The 24,707-nt window shown below is 40.2% G+C and overlaps 1 protein-coding gene across 3 annotated transcripts in view; it reads left to right on the top strand.

Moving 5' to 3' along the window:
* Positions 1–8,658: 8,658 nt before the first annotated feature.
* The window catches only part of CCDC175 (coiled-coil domain containing 175), a 29,815-nt gene continuing 13,766 nt past the window's right edge, over positions 8,659–24,707 (top strand). The window contains exons 1-10 of one of the 3 annotated variants that reach the window (XM_066998491.1): positions 8,659–9,277; positions 13,113–13,198; positions 15,105–15,216; positions 16,854–16,989; positions 17,820–18,048; positions 18,926–19,048; positions 20,477–20,586; positions 21,725–21,806; positions 22,766–22,902; positions 23,033–23,143. In XM_066998491.1, coding sequence (XP_066854592.1) covers positions 9,013–9,277; positions 13,113–13,198; positions 15,105–15,216; positions 16,854–16,989; positions 17,820–18,048; positions 18,926–19,048; positions 20,477–20,586; positions 21,725–21,806; positions 22,766–22,902; positions 23,033–23,143 — 1,391 coding nt within the window. In that variant the 5' untranslated portion in view covers positions 8,659–9,012. Of the gene's footprint in view, positions 9,278–13,112; positions 13,199–15,104; positions 15,217–15,725; positions 15,819–16,853; positions 16,990–17,819; positions 18,049–18,925; positions 19,049–20,476; positions 20,587–21,724; positions 21,807–22,765; positions 22,903–23,032; positions 23,144–24,707 lie in introns of those variants that run through there. The other 2 variants (XM_066998493.1, XM_066998492.1) reach the window with 2 other exon arrangements.

Consider the following 24,707-nt stretch of genomic DNA (forward strand, 5'->3'; position numbering starts at 1 on the left):
GTTCTCCCTCTTGTTGCCAATGGGATTATCTTGACGTTTGCAAACTGGACACATCCACAAATGCTTTGCCTGAGAAAATGGTTCAGTCTAACACAATCATCTGCACTACGTAGCTTATTCCTCAGTTTCACATCTCGATAAGTAAAGAACAGAAATTAAAAAAAAGATCTTAGTACATCTTAGGAAATGTTCTAAGCCCAGAGGCTGAGAACTGAAATAAAGATTTGCTCTTGTACAAAGGTGAAGGCTTTTAAATGTCAGCACTATATAAAGTGCTTCAGAACAAATAAATTGGTTAAGTGCTGAATGATTTTCCAATTTGCAGAACATACCTGTGGAAAATCTTTTATTCTCTCTTTTTTTTTTTTTAATAAAAATGTGAACATCAAAACCTTTTCCACCAAATTGCATTTATGTATTTTCTAACACAGAACATTTTTATGCAGAACATTTTTTTTTCCCACAAAGAACTAGATCCTTAAACATTTATCTGAACTTTTTGAATTGAAATCTCTTGCATTTCTTCATTTAATTCACCTTCATCTGTTCCACGTGGACATAGTGACATTTGTCCTAGGTCAGGCTGCAGTGCTATTTGGCCATGTACAAGTGTATCACAAAAATGCATAAGAGGAGGTAGCAGAAAAATTGGTTTGGCTGTGGGCTAGTTAATTCTTGTGATATGTCTCAGATTCCCTTATTTTCTTTTAAGTTTTATATTTAAACATTCTTCTTTGCTCTTATTTGAACACCTCAGTGTGACACCTGTTGCTTATGATCAAATGGAATATGTTTGTTTTAGCGTGAGTAGTTTGCAGGCAGGACTTAAAATTCAACACCTGTCCCCAGATTTAACTGCCTCTTACACTTTCCTACTAGTGCATTAAAATGGACGATGTATAACTTTGGCAATGACCACATTTAATGTCCCATCCCACTGGTCCTATAAATGTGTTTTTCCTTAGCACCCTCAATGCAGTTGTTCCCAAGACCAGCTTTTTACAATACCGAATCCTAAACGGGATTTAAAGGCTAAATCTCCTGTATATTTGGAAATAAAATAAAACAAAAGAAAATTCTAGCAGAGTTCAAATCAAGAGAGCTCAATACCCCCATTCTTGTCTCCTCCAGCATCACCCTCTGTCAAAACCCCCAGCCCTCTGCCCCATCACCCTGACTGCACCCCTGCAGTCACCCCTATGACCCGTACCCTTTACTTTTCTCTCTTCTCACACCACACCTCTTCAAACCAGCACCCAAGCTTCTTTGCAGCCATCCTGACTTTCCATATATTTGGCAGTAACGGCCTGCAAATCAGCAAGTGGTGCTGAGCAGCTGGGAAGTGTTTGTGCTGTGGGTGGAACCAGTTTGCAGGACCATGCTGGGATGTACCGGAGCAGAGGACCTCGGACTGCTTGTGCTGCCTGCTAGAGCTGCCCACAGCCGCTGGCACCGTAGTGGGATCACAGCAGGAGTTTCCATGACACCTTTGATGATGGGAGCATGCAAAAAGCCATCATGCCCAAAGCTTCCTTAAGACTTGTTGCAAACCTCTGCTAGCTCTTGGTCCTGCTATACAACTCGCAGTAACAGAGGCCCTGTGCATACAGGGAGGGATAATGGGAGGGGCTGTACTGACATCTCTTTTTTATTTTCAAACAAGTAGAAAACAACAACGCTGAGCTCTGGTTCTGTTTGGTTGGTTTTTAAAATATTTCAGTATGATTACCATGGGTGTCTGAAGATACCCCAGTGACTCAAAGACATGTGTGACTCAATTCATTTGCATTCAAAGTGAAGAGCAGCTTGACAAATAAAAGCAGCACTTTGCCAGAGCTTTAGGCAGGTGAAGCTGGGGAAGCAGCTTACACTACCTGGACAAGATGTGTGTTGGAGGGTTTGTGTGTGTGGACATTAAACCATTCTTGTCTCTTCCAAACATTCCTTGCCAGGGGAACGTGGAAATCACACCAGAGCACTAGTGCTCTGGGGGGCAGGTTGGTCCCCAGTTCAAAGGCTGCTTAACAAGGTACAGAAGTGCACAGATGCTTTGAAGACCCACCAAGGTAAGTGAGGTTGCTCAGGTGGTTGGAGTTAGATGTGTGCTGGATGCCTCACCCAAGCAGTGTCTCTCACCTGTTGCTTCTGGGCAGTTTGAGATGCTGATACTCCCTTCAGAGAGAAGAGGCAGAGAGGTTTTTACAGTCAGTATTTCAGCTGTGAGGCTTCCTTCTATGTAAGGACAGGTCTGAATGAAGTCCTTCTGTGGCTGGGAGTGGCTGGCCAATATAAGGAATTGTGTTTTGATCTGCTAAACTTGCTGAGCTTGCCTTTGAAAGCCAGCCCAAGTGACTGCACTGCATTTGAACTAAAGTAAATTTAATTTGGGCTTAGGAATGTGAAATCAGAAATGGCATGCTGTTGGGAGAAAAACATTGTTAGAACTTCTACACCTACAAATGCAGCTTTTTTTAGGCTCTATGACTTTAAAACACATTCTCTGTGGTTTCACCTGTATCTTCCAGGAAATGTATAAGCCTTCTCCTAAGATGCTACCTATTAAGGAGAGGTTTGAGAGTTACAGAAGAACTGTCAGTGCTTTATGTCACTTGAATATGTGCCTGTACCTTGAAATGAATACTCCATCAGTGATTTAATGCAAAGTGGGAAAACTCTAATGTCTTTAGTTTTGATTCCCTGCTTCTCAGTGCCTTAGTACTATTTTACTCTTCTAGCCTATTTATTTACTTCTGAGCTGATGCTGATCTCTTTTATGCTTCCTCTGCTCTTCAATATTAATCTAGTTAGAGTAGGATCACAAAACACATTAGTGTCAGGAAAACCCTGGAATTTGAAGGAGATAAGAATGATACAATATTCTGTGAGCAGCTAATCCTGTTAAAGAGAGCCCATCTCCTTCCCTGCAGCTTTTGCTATCTCCCTGCACACTTTCAGATGGCAGCTGGCTTCCATCCCTGTCCTGGTGGGTTACAAGCCGGTCGACTGTAAGCCCATCAGCCTTTCCTTCTCCATATGGGCCCAGTGAAATATGTGGCAAGCTTCTGTGTTTACCCAGTGCAGCTTTGCAAACAGCAAGTCCTCTGTATTTCTTCCCAAATCTTCTTAATATTGTCTTCTCAGGCACAGAATTAAAAGGTGCTCCATCAGCGACCTTGCATACGAGCTTTCTGGGTTGCAGGCAATCTGTGGAGTGAGGCTGCTGGCGTGAGGGAGGCTGGTGGCACTGGCTGGCACACACAGTCACTGCGGGACATACGGTATTTGGATAAGGGTGAAACAATCACTGAGAAGAGTCGGTATCTTCAATGTCTGAAAAAAAAAGGGGGGGGGGGCGATGAACAGTCTTTCTTTCTGATGGGCTTTCTTGCTGCTCAGCACCTTTACAGGAGAGTGGCGAAACCCTGCCTTACAGCAGGACAGGGGAAAGATACTCAAATTGGACAATCCTTTTCCACAGATCTGCATGGAAATGAGAATTGACCATAAGCAGGTACTTGGGCTTGATCTCACTCTTACCTGAACTGAGCATTTCCTTGCCTTTGGCACTTGCTTGTGAGTGAACAGTCAGCTCCCCTGCTACTGGTGCTCTCCTCTGGTCAGCCTCTAGTCCAAGTAGCTGCAGGTTAGCAAGCCTGATGCCTGGGAAGTGCCACTTCAACTGCTCTACCTTCTTTTCCATATTGGTAGCTGCTAGTGGGGCAGGATGGGCTCTGAAGATCCAGGACGTCCTCTGAACCTGCTGCAGTTTGCAGCTATATTCACCACTTCTGCAGCTCCCCTGAAAAGAGTGCTGCAGCTACGTGAGGGTCAGATTTATAAGCAGGGGAAAATCACCACGTGTGTGCAAAGCAAGCTGAGGTTACATGGACAGGCAGGTATGTGGGTAGACTGACCAGCACTCCGGCAAGCCCCAGTTGTCTGGGATCTGCTCATCTCTGCATCGCCCATCTTCTTGTCACACCTTTCATTCCTGCTCTGCCTCAACCAAAATGCTGGGGGATGCAGAAGAGAGCAGGATGAAAACAAAGTGATAGGAAAGAACTGCAGAAAGAGTCCATCTACAAAAGCCAAAAGATAAAGTGTGCCTGACGTGCTTTTATGGCTGCTCCCTCATGTCTGCAGCTGAACAAGCAACTCGTACTCCCTGCTCGTGTTCAATGAATATCAAAGTGATTCACCCTCAAGGCTGCAATTTATGCAGCCTCATGGCTCTCTTTGTTTAAGTTGCAAAATAATTCAGACCAGTGAAGCTAATCGTCATTCACAGTAAGGTCCTTTTGCCTGTATTTCCTTTATGGGGGAGCTATAAAGAGGATATTAGTTATGTTTTTGCTTCTTTCTACTGCCCTGTAATATAGCTAAAGTGATGTAAAGTAGCCCATACTAGCCAAAAAATGTCTGTATTTTATAGGTGTAACTTTAACAACAACAAAAAAGTAATATCCAGGCAGCGGAGTGACTCGAATAGCAGATGTCTTCATACAAAATATTCTTCACTTGCCAAGTTAGACATGAGGCCCAATTTCATTCCTCCTAATTCCACAGATGCTTGCTTGGAGAAAGCAGCATCCTCAGCCTGTTATGCTGAGTGAAAAAGTATCACCTCTGGCAAAGAATAAACATAATTACTGAATGATTACCAGCCAAACATCAGTTTAATTTGTCATTTATCAGCAAATTTGCAGCACTTAATTAGGAAGAGGCGACAGACCTTCTCAGAAGAACACATTTGAGGAAGCACCTCTCCTACCCCTTCTAGTCAGATATTTTGTTCTGGAAACCTCCCTCACCTCTCCTTCCCCTCAAAACCTGGAGAGTTAACAGCTTTTTCATCTGAAATCAAGAGCTGTGATGAACTAACGATATCAAAACTATCAAAAAGTATACTTCAAGTTTTCATGTCACCTTAAAAAACTTAAGGAGTATAAAACCTTGATACTACTAGTATCACTTTTGAACACTCAGGAATAAGCTTAAATTTAAATTCTGACATCAGGATATAAACAAGAATCTCTCTTAGTCCCAAGTGTTTTATCTCGCCCACTTTTGCAATGGCAATCACAAGTCTATGACTCAGATACTACGCCAATAGTGAAAATTAAAAGAAAACATTGTGTCTACTGCCATTTAGCCAAAGGTACTCCTACAGCTCTCCAGTCACAAGAGACTTGAGTCAGTCTTCCGTTCTCTATAGTGAAATGCTGTGGACTCTGTGCAGGTTGAACTATGTTATTGTAACCTAAGTTTTGTGAAAGAAATGAGACAGAGAAAGTGCTACGGAGTCATGTACCTCGAGTCTCCGATATGGTGCCATGACAGAAATTACAAGTAAACCAGATAAAATGGTGACTAATAGAAGATTTTAAGGAGATCTTCTGGAGCAGATGGCAATTGATAGTGTTAAAAGGAGAGGTCAGTAGTGAAGTATCCCAAATACAAGACATATTTCAATTTTTTATACACAAAATGAAAAAGAAATAAACTACCCCAGCTGCAGAGGTTGCTAATTACCTTTGTTAAAGATACAAAGTAGTGAAGTATCAGGGGACAAATGGGAAACCATGTGGAAGGAACTGGACAATCTTGAAGCCCATTAAAAATAAGATGATAATTTGCATTGCAAATACAGAGATATGTCCTTGATTGATAATAGAAAATTCTCTTGTTGGCTACAAGGTCGCTGGTTAGAAACAAGTATTGACGAGAAAACCCTCAGTGGCCTAACAGAGGGCTGAACAGAGGATGATTGTGCTCAGTGGGGCAGAGAAGTGCTATTAGGGTATTCAAGAGAATGTAGGGACCATCACAGGAAAGGAGCTCAGAAGGGTTTGCCTTCATTAAACTAGCAAAATGAAGGCTGGGAAGGGGGATACTTTTGCTCTCTGAATGTATATCAGGCTAAACACCATTAAGGCTGAACTCTGTCTAAGCTAGGGCTTAATTAAGATGTTTAATGCTGATACAGGAAGAAAAATTGCATTCCGTGCTTTTTGTTTGGAAATTAAAATGAATTATTGGTGAGGAATACTGACTCCCAAAGAGGAGTTAAAAACAAGCACTGTGAATCTAAGAGTCATCCAAGGTAGGATATAGTTTACACACAATGCTGATTGCTGTGTTGATAAAATCAGCAGATGGCGGTTCCCCATGTGGCTCTTTTTGTGCTGAATGTGAGTTTACAAGAGATGATTGCAAGGACTCGCACACATTTTTTTTTCCCCAGCAATTATTGCACTAATGCATGAACAGTTAGCAAGTCCTGTGTTTATTTAGCAGGAAGAGAATATAACAGATGCTCATTGGATTTAGATTAGTAGATCTGCTGAAGCCAGAGCAGTCTACACATGGCCTACTCTCTTTGGGAAGAAAAGATTGTCTTTCCATTTAATATTAATTACAAATCTTTCTGATCCCAAGAAAGGTATTCCAGGTTCAGCAGAGACATTACACACCAGTGAAGCCATCACTAGACTTTTGACAAAATTTTAAAGGCTCGTCAGACATGGGGCTTCACGTCTCCCCTTATTTCCTGGGAGTTAGGAAGATGCTATAAAGAAAGGCTGTTCTGTGTTTCCCTGTATGAATCCTGTTTGCTATGATACTTTTGTGTGCAGGGAAAAGGGAAACCAGATTAGAGTATATCCAGGTTATTATGGATAGAATAAGAGAAATGAGTGAAAGATGTTTTTTTCCTTTTCTTTTTTCTTTTTTTTTTTTCCTGGTATGTGCAAATATGGGGGAAAATATACTAGAATTCTCTTCTTAGTTTTTACCCTCTAATAAACAAATGATTTCTGAGATATGAAATTTTCATTTATGTTGAAATAGTAAAAGGAATGAGGGTGCAGATCCTCCTAGACAACACTACCTCTGCTTACTCAGGCCTAATATCCCGAGCTATTATTCTAGCTCTTGCAAGCTGGTGAAGCATTGTCTTGTTCTTCTTACCATAAAGCTGGGCAGGGACTTGACTTTCCCCATTTGGTAATCAATACAGTAGCTGAATTTATTTCTGATACAAGGCATCAATATATTCCTAGAAGTCTAGAGCTAGAAATCAAAGTATCTCATAGCTTAAAAGACCTGCTGTGGTTGTAAAACCATCCTAATTTATGACCTATCCTTTGCTCATGCATGTGCTTTTTATGTCTGTACCACATTTACCACACTCATCTTTGACAGGCATTCAAAAGCAACATTTGCAGATAAGGTCTTGCTGGACAGCATGGGCAGCATGACAGCAATCAAAAAGGTGCGTCTATAGGAAAGCAGACAGCCCTGTGGAGGAGTTTTCATGCTTGAGCCACTAGAAATTTTCTATTAAGTTTGAAAGAACTTGGAGTCCTTTGCAACTCAGCAGAAGTGCTTTAAATTCTGCTAAAGCCCTGCTTTGAAATATCTGCTGGAACTGAAGTTACTATTTCACATCAGAAGTCCTATTTCTGAGGCTGTTTCTGCAGGGAAAAAAAAAAAAAAAAGAAAGAAAGAAAGAAAAAAGATATATTTTACTAGGAAACAGAAAAATTAGTATTATTTTTAGATTAAAATCTGTAATTCCATTGATACATTTTACCAAATCATACATATCACCAGAACTGCAGGACAAAATATTGGGAGGGAAAAAAAAGAGGCAGGAAGAATGGGTAGAATAATACCTAGAAATGCTTAATTGCCTGAGAAGAAAAAAACCTCTAGTTTTTCCTCAAGTATAATTTCCAGTTCAGGGGCTAAATACACTGAGAGAATTGAGAACTTTTCCCCAGTACTTTAGCATTATAGAAATCAATGTGTTTACTTGGCCCAGAGGTGCGTGAATTTCAGCTGCTGGCCAGGTACCAAATTGCTTACTCTCTGGAACCAGTAAGTTCATTGAAACCTGCCTAAGACTTCAAAGGGTTTTCAGAAAAAGAGGTCTCTTCCTTTCTTCCTAACAAGGCTTTATGTTGTAGTTAACAAATTAGCTGTCATGCAATGTACAGATGGCTTTTTATTAGCTGGATGGAATATGTCTCCTAGAAACCCAGGTCTACAGATAAGTCTTCTACTAGTCCAAGGATGACCAAACGATGCCATACTGTTGTTCTGCCTGCAGAGAAATGAAGACTGTGGAAATTATCACCTATTCTAGGAGATAACTGGAGGTACTTTACACATTCAAGCTGCAGAAGAGCATTACCAAAAGTGTGCCACAGCTTGCAAGGCAGCATACACTGACTGCCCACCTCTCCTGTGAGCATCAAGAGAAGAAGAAGACACCCATCTTGCTTGGGATCAAGTCCTGCATGTGTACATATAGGGTTAACAGCAGATCATTTAATATATCGTAGTTCTTGGCAGGGTTCAATTTCCTGAGCAATTTCTCAGGAAACCAGAGGTGAAGGATGGCACCACCTTTGTTGATTGTCCCTTGCTGAGCCATAAATTGATACTGATTGTGAATGAAGAAGGTCTCCAGTAATAGCTTGGCAAGGTGGCAGCAGCCATAAATATGCAGGAAAGAAAGGGGCCATCTCCTAACATGCTGGTTATCTCCAGGGGAAAATTGCAGCACTTCCTATTAGACTCTTAGATAATTAAAAAGAAGAGATGTTACCCTGCTGATTATTTGTATCTTTGAGCTTAGTTCACATAGAAATAATCAGCAGTGCCACCTGAGATTCACTCATGCAATCTTTCTTCTATCTTAAGTTCTGAATTGACGATATTTGTTGGTTTTACCCTGTTTTTACAGTGATAAGGCAAGCACAGATAACTGCATTTAAAAAGATAGTTTTTAAATATCACAGATCCATAGGAAAGCTTCAAAACATAACTCAACTGTAGCTCAGAACAACAAATAAAGAGTCTAAACTTTATTATTAATATTTTTAAGCCTTCCAAGTTTTGAAAGGTTGGGATGCCAGCAAAGCCTCCGAGGCCAGTAATTATCAAGTTTAACTGCTAGCACCTAACAGTACTGTATGTGCTAGGTTTGCAAGAAAGCCATTTAATATGTGGTCCAAGACTCTTCTTGGTTTATTGCAATATTTTGATCTCTCTCAGACCCAGTCTGAGCTCCATGGAGTTCTGCCCAGGGCTGAGGGGACAGAGGGTGGCCTTGGGTCTACAGAACCTGTTTGCCTGGCAACGGCAAGGCCCGGCCTGGCCACCATGTTGAGACCCAGCCCGGCTGCCATGTTGAGGCCTGGGCCAGGCCCTGTGGCGCTGTTGCCCTCTGAGGTGGCACCAGCTGCCCTCCACCGCCTGCAGAGCCTCGGTGAGCAAGTGCAAGGCCTGGGGGACTGCTGAGGCTCCTCCAGTCCACCGTGCCAGGACGTGGGTTCTGCCATATGGAAAGGAGGACTGGTCTCCCTGGGGACTGCGCCCCCCCAGCCCAGGATGGGCAGAAGCAGGGAAAGCCCCAGAACTGGCACGGCACTATGCCTACATTTTGTACTGTTGTGATAGGGGTTTAATAGCAGATTTTATTATTATTATTATTTGTATTATTTGTATTATTATTTTTTGCTTCACTTTTGCCATTTTAAATATCCACCTAAGAAAATATGGCTAATGTTATCCCCATGGCTGCATTGGCCATGGACTGTCTTCCTGGTTACCTGCAGCCTGGTTTACTAGGGTTGGTACAGGAGATGGAAAATCTAAAGGAAAGAGACACTGCAAGTGTTTGGTGGAGACGAGCTTTGTGTAGGCTGTGTGTTACTAAATGAGATGGCTGCCATGGTTGTTAACACATTTCCTTCTTGTCTTTTGGTTTTATTATCAAATATGTGGCCATCTGGTTCCTCTGTGGGACTCCCAAGACGTTTTGGCAAACACCTATGAGAAGATGTCTAGGGCTTTTCTTTAAGCCTATCTACTACATCGTATTTCTGGAAACACTGCTTAAAAAGAGTTTTCACTGACAGCTACAGTTTCTACCTGTAACACAAACCTCCCCACGGTGCTGATGTTGTGGAGCAGTGTTGAGAAAAGTCTTTGTTCAACCAGCAGTCTGGTGGCACGTTAAGAAAAAAAATGCGCTTTGCACAGTGGTCAGGCATGTCAATGCACTGTGGCAGGTGGTGCGAGACAGATGCTTGTGGTCCCCTCAGCTTCCAAAGTGAGAATGTGGCATAGTATCTGAAGGAAAAAAGAAATTTTAAATATGCTTAGAAAACAAATTCATTCTTTTCAGCTCTTGAGAGGTTAGAAACCCTTGAATTGTCCTGAATGTTATTTTTTCTTGGGCTGTATCAGACAAGAACCTGCTTGTGGAGCTGTTGGGCCGCCTTGGATGATAAATTTCACCTATAGAATCACATTTATCATGGTCCCTCTGGTAGGAAATACAGCTTGCTTTCAGGGTAGCTGGATGGATTACAGAGATGCAGAATTGGAACAATTCAGCAATCAGCAACTTGGTGCAAAGGTCTTCACAAAGAAGATGAAGAGATGACTAAGAACAGAATCAATTTGCTTTAGAAGGAAAGATTAATCATATTGCAAGAGAAGGATTGCTTCAAGTGTAAGCAAGGAAATTGTGCTAGGAGTAATAAAGTTTTCCAGATAAAAAGCACCAAATAAACTAACTAACAGGAGATAGATTTCAAACACGTTTTATCTGGGTCCAGAGCACTCCTCTTTGAGAAGCAGGGGCAGACATATTAAGGCTGAGCAATCCCAAAGGATGGATTCCATGCTAGGGGACATTGCCTCTGGTTATCACTTCAAATTTTCCGATTTCAGAACATTCAAAACTTTCCATTGCTGTCAAGTCTGTTTCACTGTGATGGAAAGTTATTTTTGTCTATTAAAACTGGTTTCTTATAAATAGCCAGGATTGGGCACAGCCTGTGGTTACGGATGTATATCGCAAAAACTCACTTTTGGAAGCTTGAGCTGTCAGATGAGGGAACAAGGGCCTGAGCTTCCCCATTACTTCTGAGGTTTGTTTTAGGGCATTATCTCAACAGCTTAGTTTCAAAGGCTGTACAAATATTATGTTCCTAATAGAGCTTAAAACCTAGAGGTCAGAAAAAGCCATGCACAGATGAGATGAACGGCTTGGGGTGACATAAGCCATAGGAAGAGATCTAATTTGATGTGGAATACTCCACCAGTGAATGCCTGTGGTCACGGTACTTTGCCCTCCTTGCCACTGCCACGCTGCAGTCCATCACATGCCCTAAGAAAACAGGGGTTTTGAGGAGGGATTTCAGGTGTGACAAAGCAGTGACACTGCTGTGTGGAGGGGATAAACTGTGGCTGATGCTGTTTTGGAGTGAGAAGCTTGTGCTTGTGGCACTGAATGAGAGAGGTCGGGAGAGGGGCTGAAAATAGATAGCTGACATTTTTTGCATGTCACCTTGCTTGACACTTTTAAAAGGCTGAAAGGTTTGATGAAAAGAGTTTTGGAAGTGAAGTAGGTGTCATAAAAGGGTGAATGTGGGAGCAGCACGTAAGAAAAAAAATGGCAAGACCTCTCAGAAGGATTTTTTTTTTGATAGAAAAGCTGTATATGAGAAACTATACATCACTAATGTCGGTTTACGTTTGGTGTTTAGTTTTGGTTTAATAACTGGCATGGGAGGAAATTGAAAATATCTGAATGCTATATCTCATCATTTCTTTCTGAAGGAGGTGTTTCATCTAGGAAACGGGTTTTGAGGGAGCAAGTAAAAGAACAAAAGAGAAAATCAAATAAATAAAAAAAAATCAAGAGGGGGTTTAGAAGAGAGATGACCTAAAGGATGAGGAAAAAACAAAAAACAACAACAACAAAAATGAACCAAAAACTTCACTAGCAAAACATAGATTTTAACATGGATTTTTTATTTTTGCACAATGTGCCCTAAATTATATTTCTGAAGAAAATAGCTAATAGCTGTGTTGATTTTCAGATGGTAAAAAGACTGTGGTTTCAGACTGCTGTCATTAGAAAGAATTGTCTAGAATTACTACTAAATGACAAAGCTGGGGCAAATTCTGCCCTTAAACAATCCACTCCACTGCTTGCTACACACATAGATTTGTTTTCTGACATCTCTCGTGCTGAGAGCCATAAGTTACAGAATCATCTGTTACAGATCATAAGTTACAGATCACCTACGCTGATAGGTGATCATCATCAGGCGTTGAAGATGGGCAGGTAAAGCAGGGGTAGTGGCTGCACATGGTCTTTGTTTACACTAATTCAGGATAAAGAGCCTAGTGAAATTAGACAGTTGCCAGTATACAACAAGTCAGTAAGTCAAACTAAAAACAGAGCTCTCTTCTCAGCAGGGTGACTGCCTTGTCTTCACTACAAATTCACGTATGCTTATATTAAGTATTCTCTCCGCACTCCCCTGCCCCCAAGAGGATTTAGTCTCTTTTACAAAATGAGGGTGTAAAAAAATGTTATGCCACTGTAACAGGTACAACTATCTTTTGGATGAATTCAAATCACAGAATGGTTGAGGTTGGAAGGAACCTCTGGAGATATCTGGTCCAACCTCCCTGCTCAAGGAGCTTCCCCTAGTGCACATTACCTGGGATTGTGTCCAGATGGCTTTTGAATATCTCCAGGGAAAAACAGCCTCTCTGGGCAATTGTTATTCTAGCTCAAACTAAATTAAATTTAATGACACAAAGAGTAGCTTCTGTAGTAACATAAACATCACTTCAGACTTTGATGAATCCAGATTAGTATTTTTGGTTGGAAAGAGATATAATGAAGCCATGGCTACTTGGAAAAATTCAAAAGATAAGCTACACCTTACTTAAAGGGAATTTATTTTGATCCACAACTTTTACTGTAGTTTAATAGCCTCTGCAAACTTCTCTCAAATACTGTTTTAAAAGATTATTTCTGCAGAATTTAACTTACAACCATTTTATGACTGAAGAATTTATCAAGTCCCATGGACCTCGTATGCCACTTGTGCATTTGCCTTTTCTGTGCACGAGGAGGAGTGTGAAAGACACTGACAACTTTAGAACATGGCAAAAGAGCTTTAGTAAATAATTTTAAAACAAATCCTTATTTCAGAATTATTTTCACAGAACTATAAAGCAACACTTGAACCTTAAAAAACATACATTTTTATGTTACTGTATTTTCAATTTAGAAAAACACGTGAAAAATGAAGACTATACATTCAGTGGGGAAATTGTGCAGCATCTTGAAGATACTATTACTGCTATTAAGAAATTGGTAAGAAAACATCATATTTAGTTTTAGATATATGGCAGATAAATAGCTTTTAACCATGAGATCTGTCTTTTACAGTTGTAATTTTATGAGTATTCTCTTATGTAAGTTATATTCTACCTTGCGAGAGAGAAGGGCAGTTTGGGGTGAAGTTGGTGGGTGCCCACATGCACTTTGCTGCCTGAGAAGTGTGGCTGTAATCGAACAAACCAACCGGAGTGGAGTAGACCACACAGTTCGTCCAAGCCTCAGCTCACCTGCTGGTGTTTTAATGTGGGACCAGTAGATGCCTTTTTTCACTAGGGGCTAGTGAAATTTGAGGCCTACCCAGACTTGTGTTGAAGTCAAAAGAGGAAGGGGTCTTATAGTCAGCAGAGTAAATTAGGACTTGGGGTAGGAGTGTGTTCCAAGCTCTGTCCTGTCTTCATAGGTTGCTTTTGCTCAAGAGATGGAAGCTGTAGACCCCCAGGGGCTTGGTAGTAGCATCACAAAAATCACCTGAAGGCAGCTTGTATGGAGCCTTTTCATCCTAAGGGCCTTAATGCCATCTGTGCAAGGGAGAAAATGAATGCTTCTCTCTTGGGGATACTGGGTGCATACACCCACTGATGTCAGTGAATTCAGCAGATGGTACAGGGTCCAGCAAGGAGGTGGTTTGCCCGGTCCAAAGGGATTGTTTTGGAACAGCTAGCCTTTCTTTGAAACAACTGCATAGTATATGGTAGTAGTAGATCTTACAGCAATTATCAGCTAAGGGTGGCTGTTCATGGATAGCTAACTTTTGCTGTAAGACCTCAGAGGTCATTAAAGCCAGAATAGCTTCAAGCAGAAGGTTTTTTAACAAGTATCTCCATAACGTGTTTGTCTAGGTAGGTGTAAATCTTGTAAAAACTCTCCCTTCTCCTTCAGTAGGCCTCTAAATCATCTATTTCAGACCAGCTCTGCATTAGTCTTATGAGTGTTTTACATAACATGCTGAAATCATAAAGCTGTTTTCTTTCTCACTGCTTCAGCTAATTGAGGATGTAATTCATACGAAATTAAAAACCTTCTACACATTTATTATATATCTCTAAATATTTCATCTTCCCAAGGAAGGGCTAGTAATTTATATGCATGCATATAGAATTTGCTCTGCAGACAGCAAAATTCAACAGCATCTTTTCTTCCCACAGTGTCTTAGCTGGTGATTTTAACTGCTAGTAAAAATGAAGGAGAAAGATAGGTTTAGTTTTATGCATAAGCTGTGGTGCCCTTGGCAGCATCCATTTAAGAACTGATTTATTTTCCCAGACATTGGGGGGCTTTAACAATCCACCTACAATTCTCAGTCACACACCTTTGTGGGTCTTTTTTCAGTTGTTTGAGGGCTCCTCCGACCATTGGTGCGGTCTTCAGGTTTTCTCGCTCCACCTTCACCCTAAGTGACCCTTCTCATACCAGCAACTATGAACCAGAAGATGACTTTTCTGGTGTTTCTGAAGGCCAGCTATAGTCTCTGTTCTTCAGTATAGCTTCAGGACACATGGAAATAAGGCTCTTCTGTTGCTTTAATAACACCCTTCATTCACAATGGCAGAAGCTGACAGCTAAAACTTTCCCTGCCAGCACAGCTTTTGCAGCAGAGACGTGGGCAACAGCTTCCTGAAGATTGTTAACAGCCAAACGTTTCTAGAGCTACATAGGTTTGGCCAGCTACCTGTGAAAGAAGTTACTTGTTATTTTGAAGCGTGAAAGAAAGGAGGAAAGAGAGCAAGTATGAGGAAGGGAAATAAAGTATCTAGGTGTGGAAAATATTCAGTGTCAAATAGCTTAAAAACAAATATGAAAAAAAATGGTTTTGTAAGGAAGAAGTGCTTTTTCATCTGCTGTTGTATTAGTTCTCATTTGTGGGTTTGTTAATTGTCAGGAAGAAATTCGAAGGCACACCATTGAATGCCTAGAAGAAGAGACTATAAAAAACAGCAATCTTCGCTTCAGATTGCAGAATTTTCCAAGAGAGATTACTGCAGAGATGACAGGTAGTACTGACCCAACCAGCTGTGAAAAAGGAGAGAATTGAATTTTCTGTACGCTTAAACATGTTTGAAGTATTACTATAAAATGAATCTTACTGCTAAAGGTAAATTGCTTTCAGTAACTTCTTAATGAACAAAGATGGGTGTTTGATGTGTGACACCGTAAGGGGTTGTTCTCTTACAAAACAGTGTAAATGAGAGACATCTCCACTGAAGACCATGCGTGAGCACTGGAGGAGTGACTGGGGAGCTGCAGCATTCAGTTCTGATCCCAGCTGTGCTACAGCCTTTCTCTGGTACTTGTGATAGAGCACTTGAGTGCTCTGTGCTGCGAGTTCCCTCCTGTGGGGTTAATAATGAGGTGACATTAATCATAATAGTGATCCCCCACTATTGGGTGGGGTTCATCTGGCCAAATGCTAATCAATTGGCTCATGTGGTTGGTAAAGAGAAAGAGGCACTTGGAGGCATGATTCATCTCATCCTAGAATAGATACTTAAAGCAAGTCAGAAGAATCGTGAATTTGAAGTGCCTCATTCTCTCCACTGGCTATGAAGGGATGCTAAAACAATAGCTCAGATGCAGGTGTCTAGAAGAAATAAAGGTTGAGTTCTGTTTATCTGTTCTTTTTCTCAGGTGTGGTTTCACTTTTAAGATGAATATGCCAAGGCATGCTTTGCTACCTCTTTCTAACTGCAGTCCCAAAGGATAGTGGTCAAGTAGCTGATCTAGATGAATACTGGGATTTCTTCTTTTGGGGAGAAGCAAGGGAGTTGGGTTTGTGTATCTGGATAACCACAAGGCTGCATGGTTACAGGTGTGGGGGCTCAGGGGGAGGGATGGCAACGAGGCGGGGGAACAGGACTTCTTTTGGTGTACTATGGAGTTATATCAGCTTTAGACTCATCGTGAAACAGCAGCCAGAGCTTTGGTATTTATTTTCCAGCTGCATTCTGTGTTTGTTGGTTAGTTTCTTACAGCAAGTTTCCTCCCTCCCCTTCTCTCTGCCTATAGCACCGGTTGCTATGCAGTCGGTTGTTTGGACTAGCTGCTGCCATTCTGCACCGAGTGTTTTTTGCGTGGGTGGATGTACACTAATGTGGCTGTTATCTCAGAAGCTGAAAAGATGCTGTAGTACAACGCCCATGCACAGAAGAGCTTTATCCGCAGCACCTCTTCATGCAGGCTCTTCAGTTTCACAAAGCAGTGGCTGAGGAGAAATGCTACTGAATTTCGAGCAAGGTGCTCCTGTTCCTTCTTCCTGGCTGCTAAAGCTGGTTGTGCAGGAGATATTTTTTTTTCAGTGAAGTAATTTTTATCAGCTCACTGTATGTCTAGGGAATTTTGTAGACATATAGTATGAAAAAGAACAATTGTTCTCTGAGAACACAGTAGATTTTTTCTTGTTGATAGATGCAGATGACTTAGGGAAAATGCGATAAGACTAAACTGCTGAAATAAAGTGTGTGATTTAGGGGGATGTTATTGAGTGAGTGTCTTAGAATCACAGCTATCCCTTGCCAGGTGACGGTATCTATAGTAGTGAGCTAAAGATTATGAATCAGTCCCTTTATGCATTACCTCTGATACGCCTTTTAATATCTAAGAGGCTTCTGTGTGTTTGCTATTTATTTTGTAGCTCTTGTTAATGCAGCACGTGAATCTAGTGCAGCTCAGATAAATCAGCTGCAGTCTGCATTGAAGAGCATTGCTTATGAAATTGAATTACTGGATGAGAAGCAAACCCTTTGTGAAAGACAGAACGCTGCACTGTGGTATGTATTTATTTGAACAAGGAAAACCATACTGGCAAGATGATTAAGGCGAATTGAAATGTTATCAAAACATGGTGAGTAGTGCTTGTCCCTCACCCCTGCAGCTAGCCGCAAATGTTTCTAGGCAACTCTTCGCTGCAGCAGCAAGCCTGATTTTTAAGATCTTGTTTCTTGAACAGCAGAGCCTGCTTGCTGCTGCCTGCCCCCTGTGGCCCTGATAAGCTTGCTCAGAGAAAACTGGCTGCAGCTTTGCTTCTCACACTGGCAGGGAGAATTTTCTCTTTCAACAATTTATGTTAAGGAACAAGTACAAAGATTGTAATTTTCAGGTTTGAAAAAAAAAATGTGGAAGGAACTCTGAATCAGTAACTGTGATAGAGATCCCTCTTCCTCTTTGAGAGTTATCTGAAGAGGATACAGAGACTTGGGAGATAGTTGTTTTCTCCCTGCCAGATTTCATGTTACTGTCACCTTCTGGCATGCTGCTATAGAGCTGTTCAAAAATAAATCACAATGCATTTTCTTAGGGGAAGTCTTCTTCATTCGTTTGGTGCTTGAAAACAGCCCTTCCATTTTTAATAAAACTCATGGAAAACAATCACATTGGAAAAAGTAAAACTGCATACCTATTACAATAAATAACTGAAAGCTGTTCCATTAGAATTAAAGGTCTTAGATGGTGCCAGCGGGTGCCAGCCCTTTATATAGACAGGGCTGTAGCTTGGACTGAGTTGCCAACATATGGATAGACAAGTATTATTTCAACAAACATTTGAACCAAATATCTGAATGAATAGTAGGAAGTATTATATGCATTTTATTTTTTTCAGTGAGGAGCAAGAGTACTTGCAGACACAGCATAAAAGAAGAGTAGACTTGCTGAATGAAAGGATGGCAACAAAAATTAACACAAATGTTCTGTTAATTGAGACTTACAATAAAACAAGGGAGACAGAAAGAGAAATAATCAGAGCAAAGGCAGCATTAGAGGAATTAAAAGAAAAAATAGCTCAAAAAATAAGTAAACTTGAGAAAGAGAATGAAGAATGTGATGGAAAGGTAAAGGTTTTGAAATGTATTTCACAGTTTTACAAATGGTTATATAGTGCCAAAAATGAAATGCTGTTTAAAATTGTGCTGAATGTCGGGTTTAGCTTTCTCATACAGAGCTAACTTAGATCTCCATAGCAGCCAAACACAAAAATGACTCTTGTCATTGGGTGTGCACATGCACAAACTGACTGTTTTGACTTCTGCATACATGTGCTTGTGTATTTGTGCGTGAGGGGTGTATATGTACACGCAAAAATGTGCACAGCAGAATCGAATGGTATAAGGAATTTGTTTCCTAGTAGCGCATCTCAGAATGTCGTGTCTGTACTGGTTGTTTTTACTGGGTGTGGGATAAATAATCATATGCTGGAATTTCACCCCTCCAGACACACTTCTTAAAATAAAGGTACCTATATTTACCAGCAAACTCTGTGATAAGTTTTCACTGTTTATTTATTTATTTTATTCTGCCCTACTTTCAGTTGCATATATTTGGTATTGTTTCTGAATGCTAACATAAAAATAGGTGAATAGATTAAAAGAAAACTTCCAAGTAGAAAATATTTTTTCTGCAGAACGGAACTGTAGCTGTGTTCCTAGGATGGTATAATCTGTTTCCTACACTGAAATAAAATCACAAAAGCTTTTGAGAGAACAGATCCTAATTTGCATCTTTTATTAATTATTGTTTCTTTTTCTTAAAGAATTTATTCATTAGGTACATAGCTGTGTTTGTTTGTTTGTTTGTTTTACAGATTTTTTTCTTCCACTGTAAATTTAGTGTTTGCTTAATTTTGGAAGGCTCCAGATGCTTTAATATTAAATTTTAAACAATGCATAGTTAATTGCTCAGGGTGAATTAATTGTAATATTTTTAATGTAGAACAGAGAAATGAAAAACATGCTTGATATTCAGGAGGCAAAAACTTCAGCAAAAAAGGATGAATTTGAAAAATTGAATATAAAATTAATGGACCTACAACATTTGATAAGTCTGAATTCAACAGTAAGTTAAATGCAAAATAGTTTTGGTTCATTGTTAGTGCAAAGATCAAAATTTAATTTCATAACTGGTCAAAGTGAGGGGAATTTAGAATAAAATGCAAACTACCTTTTAAGAAGAAAAATGAGCTTATATGGTATATAATTGACTGGCATTATTGACTAATTACTCAGTTATAAGTCTCTGTTAAAAATAGAAGATCCATATAGAATGTTTTTACCAACAATGAAATAGTTTGCTGCTCCCTGTGCTGGTTGATTTATTCATCAGGACAGACTTATGGGGAATTTAAGAAAAAAAAAAGAAGAGGGGAAGGGAGAGGGGAAGGGTTCAGTGAGAGGGTTACTTGACCCTCAAGTCAGCTATTTGGAGCTAGCTGAAAAAGAAAAGTGGCAGTTGAGATATTTGGTGGGCACAAATGTGAAAAAGAAAGGTAATTATTTATAGTAGTTCAAGGCCGACATCAGGGAAAGAAATTTAGAAAAGACTTTGCTCAACTGTTATGAAAGAATTTGCATTGGAAGGTGTTGTAGGAATTGGAATGAGCAAGGAGCTCGTGGTGACGGCTGCACAGAACTTCATATGAACGCGCTGACTGGAATAAGGCAGTCCACAGTGGTGGACGTGATAATTTTAAGGAGGCTCAAGATCTGGACAGTCAAAGTTAATAGTGCTAAAAGACAACTAAGCTTTCTTTGTCTGCCAATTATTTAATGTTGGCTTCCAGATCAATCCTGCCTACTTTGGAACCGCTTTTCCCTTTTCGGTGGGAGAACTTATCAGAGAAAAGTAAGGATAGATCAGTGTCCTTATCTTTCCTTTTATGATTTCTTGCCGTGTTAGCTCAAACTGTGTGCGTTCATTTTAACATCTGCTGAGTTACCTGAGCACTACTGATAGCAACCATACTACAAAACTTAATTTGTGTGATGGGATGATCCAAACTGAGACTAAAGCATCATTTTCTGCCCTAGCTTTGCCAGCTTCTGTTAGAAGCATTGCTGCCTTTCCAGTAACAGTCATTTCTGCCTATCACATTGGTGAAAATAACAGAATTGTGCACTGAGGTGCCCTTAAATGACAGATTTCACAGGCTAATTTTTTTGAAGTTTCTTATCTTACCAACCTGCATTGATTTATTTTTTTTTTAACCCTTTAAGTGATTAAATGCAAAAAATGCAGCCTTAACCACTGTTTCCTCAACATTCTTGCAGGCAGTAGAAATTTTGACTATGAATATGTCAGACTAGCTAGAAAATAGTAGAGGAGAATCACATTCAGATGTTAAGATTTTTTTTTTATTTTATTTTTTTATTTTTTTTTAAAAGACCAGTGGTAGTAAAGGGATTCATTATCTGCTGTTTTGAAAATTATTTTATTTTGGTATAGTCTGGTTTTTTTTTGTTTTGTTTTGTTTTCTTTTCTTTATAGGCTATATGTAACGAGAGAATTCTCATAGCAAAACTGAAAAAAGAGAGTGAGCATTTGGAAGAGAAAATGGAATTTAAAAAGAGAGACATGCTGGGAGCCTTGGAAAAGAAGTAAGAATTATTAGATGATTTGATTTGATCTTTCTGCTCTACCTGCATCGGTGTTTTCACTGGAAAAGTTTGCCCCAGCCATGTTCTATAAAGCATCTGAATTATCCGTAAAATAGCTAACAAATCCAAGGTGTCTCTTGATAAATATATTTCTATTAGCTATATTTCTATATTAATTATTTCTATATTCTAAATATATTTCTAAATATATTTCTACCGTAAAGACTCAGAGGATGGCTGGGGTTAATCTGAATTAGCTATCAGGGAACAAATATTCACTAACAGTGTCTTTTGGACTAGAGCTGTGTTCAGTTACACAGTGTATGTGGTGGATGTGTCAGCTGTTGCTCTCTGCACATGCTACCATCTTCCTGTCAGCCGGAATACTTATTTGCTATGGCACAGAGACTATTTTTTCTGTATGTTCCCTGAGGTGCAAAGTGTAGCAAATGATGTGAATAAGCAAAATAATCTGAATGTCAGTCTATGGGCTTGTTTACTACACACGTGGAGCTCAGTGTGGAGATCCTCAATTTAGCATTATCCAGGCTAGCTCCAGTGCTGCTTCTCCTCTCTTCCTCTGTATCAGATTCCTTTCTTGAAGCACTTCTTCAGGTAGACTCATGCTTCTTGCATGGCTTCCAGTTTGTATAGTAGACAAAGGAAATGGGTATCACTTGTACTGACTGCATCCACTAAAACATACTTGCACAATGTGCATCAGAAGTAAGATTGTAAATCCATGCTCAAACTTTCCTTTTTTTAACCTGTAGACTGTTGCTGGTAGGATTTATTTACTGGAAGGCCTGTCTGCTTGCTCTTTTGAGTACTTTTTCTATCAGTTTGCATGTAGAAAATATTGCCCACAAGCCTTCCTTGGCTTGTCTTTTAAGATCTAGCAATAGAGAGCCTAGTAGTTCTTTATGTCCTTACCTTCTTTCCAGGTTTTGTTCTCATCAGATAGATTAGAGGGAAGTAATGAATAAGAATATCTGAATGGAATAGAGCTCAAATGCATGCAGACATTGATGTAACTTACATTCACGTGAGGGGCCAGAGAATAAGAATGTGTGATTTTTAATAATCTTGTGTTAATACCCCCCCCCCTAAATATGCCTATGTTGGCTTTGTTTAACAGAAATCAGCTTGATTCTGAATTATTGCTTTTACAATCAAAAATTGCACAAGAAAAAGAAGATTTTGATAAGGAACTTGAGAAGGTAAGAGATCTTCATTCTGGCTCAGAGTTCTTACTAGGCTAGGTCTCAATAAAGCTTTCAATAACAGGCCTGTGCAAAGTGTGACATGAAATACTTCAGGTGCTTTGTTTTGGCCATACCTCTGTGTTTGATAGGTGCAAGGAGGTAGAAGAGGCACAAACATTTGCAGGACATGTAGCCTTCTGCTCCAGACTCTGGGGGTAGTGCCAGAGGTAGTGGTGAGATCTGCTCTTCAACCGAGACCATGGGCAGGTGTTGAGATACTTACGGGGGCACTAAGAGGTGGGGTGAACTTGAAGGTATGGTCTTGTGAGCTGGGATGCAATGAAATATAGAGGCTTGTGAGATTAGGATGTTGATTTGAGAGCGAGTATATGCACAGTAAGAGAACGGGCAGGCAGATGTATGCAGGAGGATGGCGGTGAGATTTGCTTACAAGGATGAGGATGGTATCCTGATCTGGAAAGCTGCGTGAGGAGTTTTCATAGTGATTCTTGCTGATTTACTCCATGATTTCTTACATTGTTATTAATTTATACTGCCTGTGTGGAAAAGGCCACTAGTGGTGGCACTCCATCTGCCAGACCTGTGAGGGAAGGGCAGCTGCCTGAGACTATTGTTATGCAGACTACACACATCTTTCTGGGGATGGTTTCCAAGTTACGTTCACGAACTCTCCTCCAGATGTGCACACATCAGACAAGGTGTCAGTCCATTAAAAACTCAGCCCTACTGGCATTAGGCAGCGCTACGTGGGAGCCACATTCTCCCCATCCCATACACACCTCTCCTGCACTTTACTGCACTCCTACCAGCACAAGCCAGGACCCCAGTCACCTGCTTCCTACTTGTTTTCTTTCTTGTCTTCCTGCCCATTCTCCTTCAGCCATGACCTGTGACTTCCCTCCACTTTGATATTGCATGCCCTTATTCTATGATATGCATGTTCTTATTTCTAGGCTAAGGAGTATCTACAGAACGCTGAATGCCTGAATAAAAAACTTAAATCGGAAAATAAAACTGCACGCCAGAAGTTTGAACAAGCACTGAAAGAAGAAAAACACTGGGCTAGAAAAAGGGACGAGATGGAGGCAAAGTAGGTTTCAATTGTCAGCTTTTGGATACAGATTTTTAAGTTTGTCATTTTATGACTAATGCTTTTCTTGCTACATTGTGAGATCATGTTTCGGATGAAGAATCTAACATTTTTTGTTTTCTTCTGGTAGTTTGAAGAGATTATCCACTTTGTTGGATGAAAAGCTTGAATTTCTGGCAAATCTTGTGATGGAAAAAAAGAACCTAGAGATGGAAATTGAAAATCTTGAGGACAGCCTGCTGTACGTAATCTCTCAATATTGACAGTATTAAATTATCTCAGTGCCATTTACTCAGGAGCAAAGCTGGTGTGAGAGATTCTGAAATGTAACATTCAGCTTTATGAATGGCTTTACGAACTATACAAGCAGGCTGGTGTGAAACTTCATGCAGCTGCCAGTTATACTAATTCAATCTGTGGTTTCTAATCGCCAGGTGAGGCATTATACAGATAACAATGAATACTGAAGCAGTGCAGAATGTAAAACCTCACAAACAATGGCTGTGACTGCAAACTCCATACGGTGGTGCCAGGTCTTGATCCAAGCCACTACCATTTTATGGTGGTATCTGAGAAAATCTGCTTTTACTCAGAAAAATCTAAATAAACACAGATTTGCACCACGCACAAAAGTGCCCTGAAAAAGAAATCTTTGGGGGTGTGGTCAGAGCAGAACTGATTTCCTGTGCCCTATGCAGTGATGTATGGCTGAGAGCAGCATGGTCAAAGCACTGTCTCTTAGCCTGTAGCTCGTGGAAGAGATTTTGGACTTTGCTGCGATAGGTGATGGCATGCTGCCTTGGATCCGGTTTGCCTATTTGCTAGAGAATCAGGACAGGAAGGCTGAATGTTATACTCTAATAATCAAATTCTCTCATGTAAGAAAGGTAAGGCTGGCAATGGGGAGAGCTTTTCTTTTTCCCTCCTCTGGAGAGTCATCCTTTGCAATATAAAGGGAAAAGGTTCAGCCAGTTAGTGTCCCCCAAACATATCAGTGCCAAATGTTTGCATACACTCTGTATTTTGAGTGCCACCAGTTGTCCTGGTTCTGTGCAGCATTTCATAGTGTGGCACTACAGGGGCTGTGCTCCTAGGGTCTTTCTGTTCTCTCTCTAAATCCTCCTGAGGAATGTTTTTGTTAATATGGAGTTGTCCTACTTATGAATATAATTATAGATGAAATGTAAGAAAATAATTGCTCACCTCCCTTTTCATACTGAACACGAAAACATACAATACATTCATTCTGCTTTGTAGGAAAAGAAGTACATTTCTATTTTGATAGGAGCAGTGTCTTCATTTTTCCTAACAAAGGAGATATTGTTGCTATGTAAATGAGGAATACAAATAAGACCATGAGGTAGCCATACACTGCTGAAGAGGATGAGAACTTGTAGTGGAGTGCAGTGAACTCTACGCTATATAAAACTAAATTAAAAATATACTGAGGTGAATAATCATCACATAGTATCTTGACACTAATTGGATATCTACAGTAATGATAGGAAAGGAAAGGGTTTTAAGAGTTTTCTCCTAGAGTCAGTCAGCTCTTAATTTCAGACTTTTAAACTGGAATACATCAAACTATGCAAAATGTACCACAGCTCTGACCTCTTAGAAAAACTAATTGAAAAATCCCCTTTTCCCAGTCCCTGTCATACATTTTTAGGTTTTTATTTTATGTTTGTATATAGTAGACTTGTTATTTGACTCTTCACTGGCCTCATGAGAAACAGCATCTCAATATATCAAGTCCCAAATAATTTAATTTCAACATACAACACACAGACCTCCCAGTCAATTTT

Source organism: Anser cygnoides, chromosome 5, assembly GCF_040182565.1.
Source record: "Anser cygnoides isolate HZ-2024a breed goose chromosome 5, Taihu_goose_T2T_genome, whole genome shotgun sequence".
Classification (NCBI taxonomy): domain Eukaryota; kingdom Metazoa; phylum Chordata; class Aves; order Anseriformes; family Anatidae; genus Anser; species Anser cygnoides.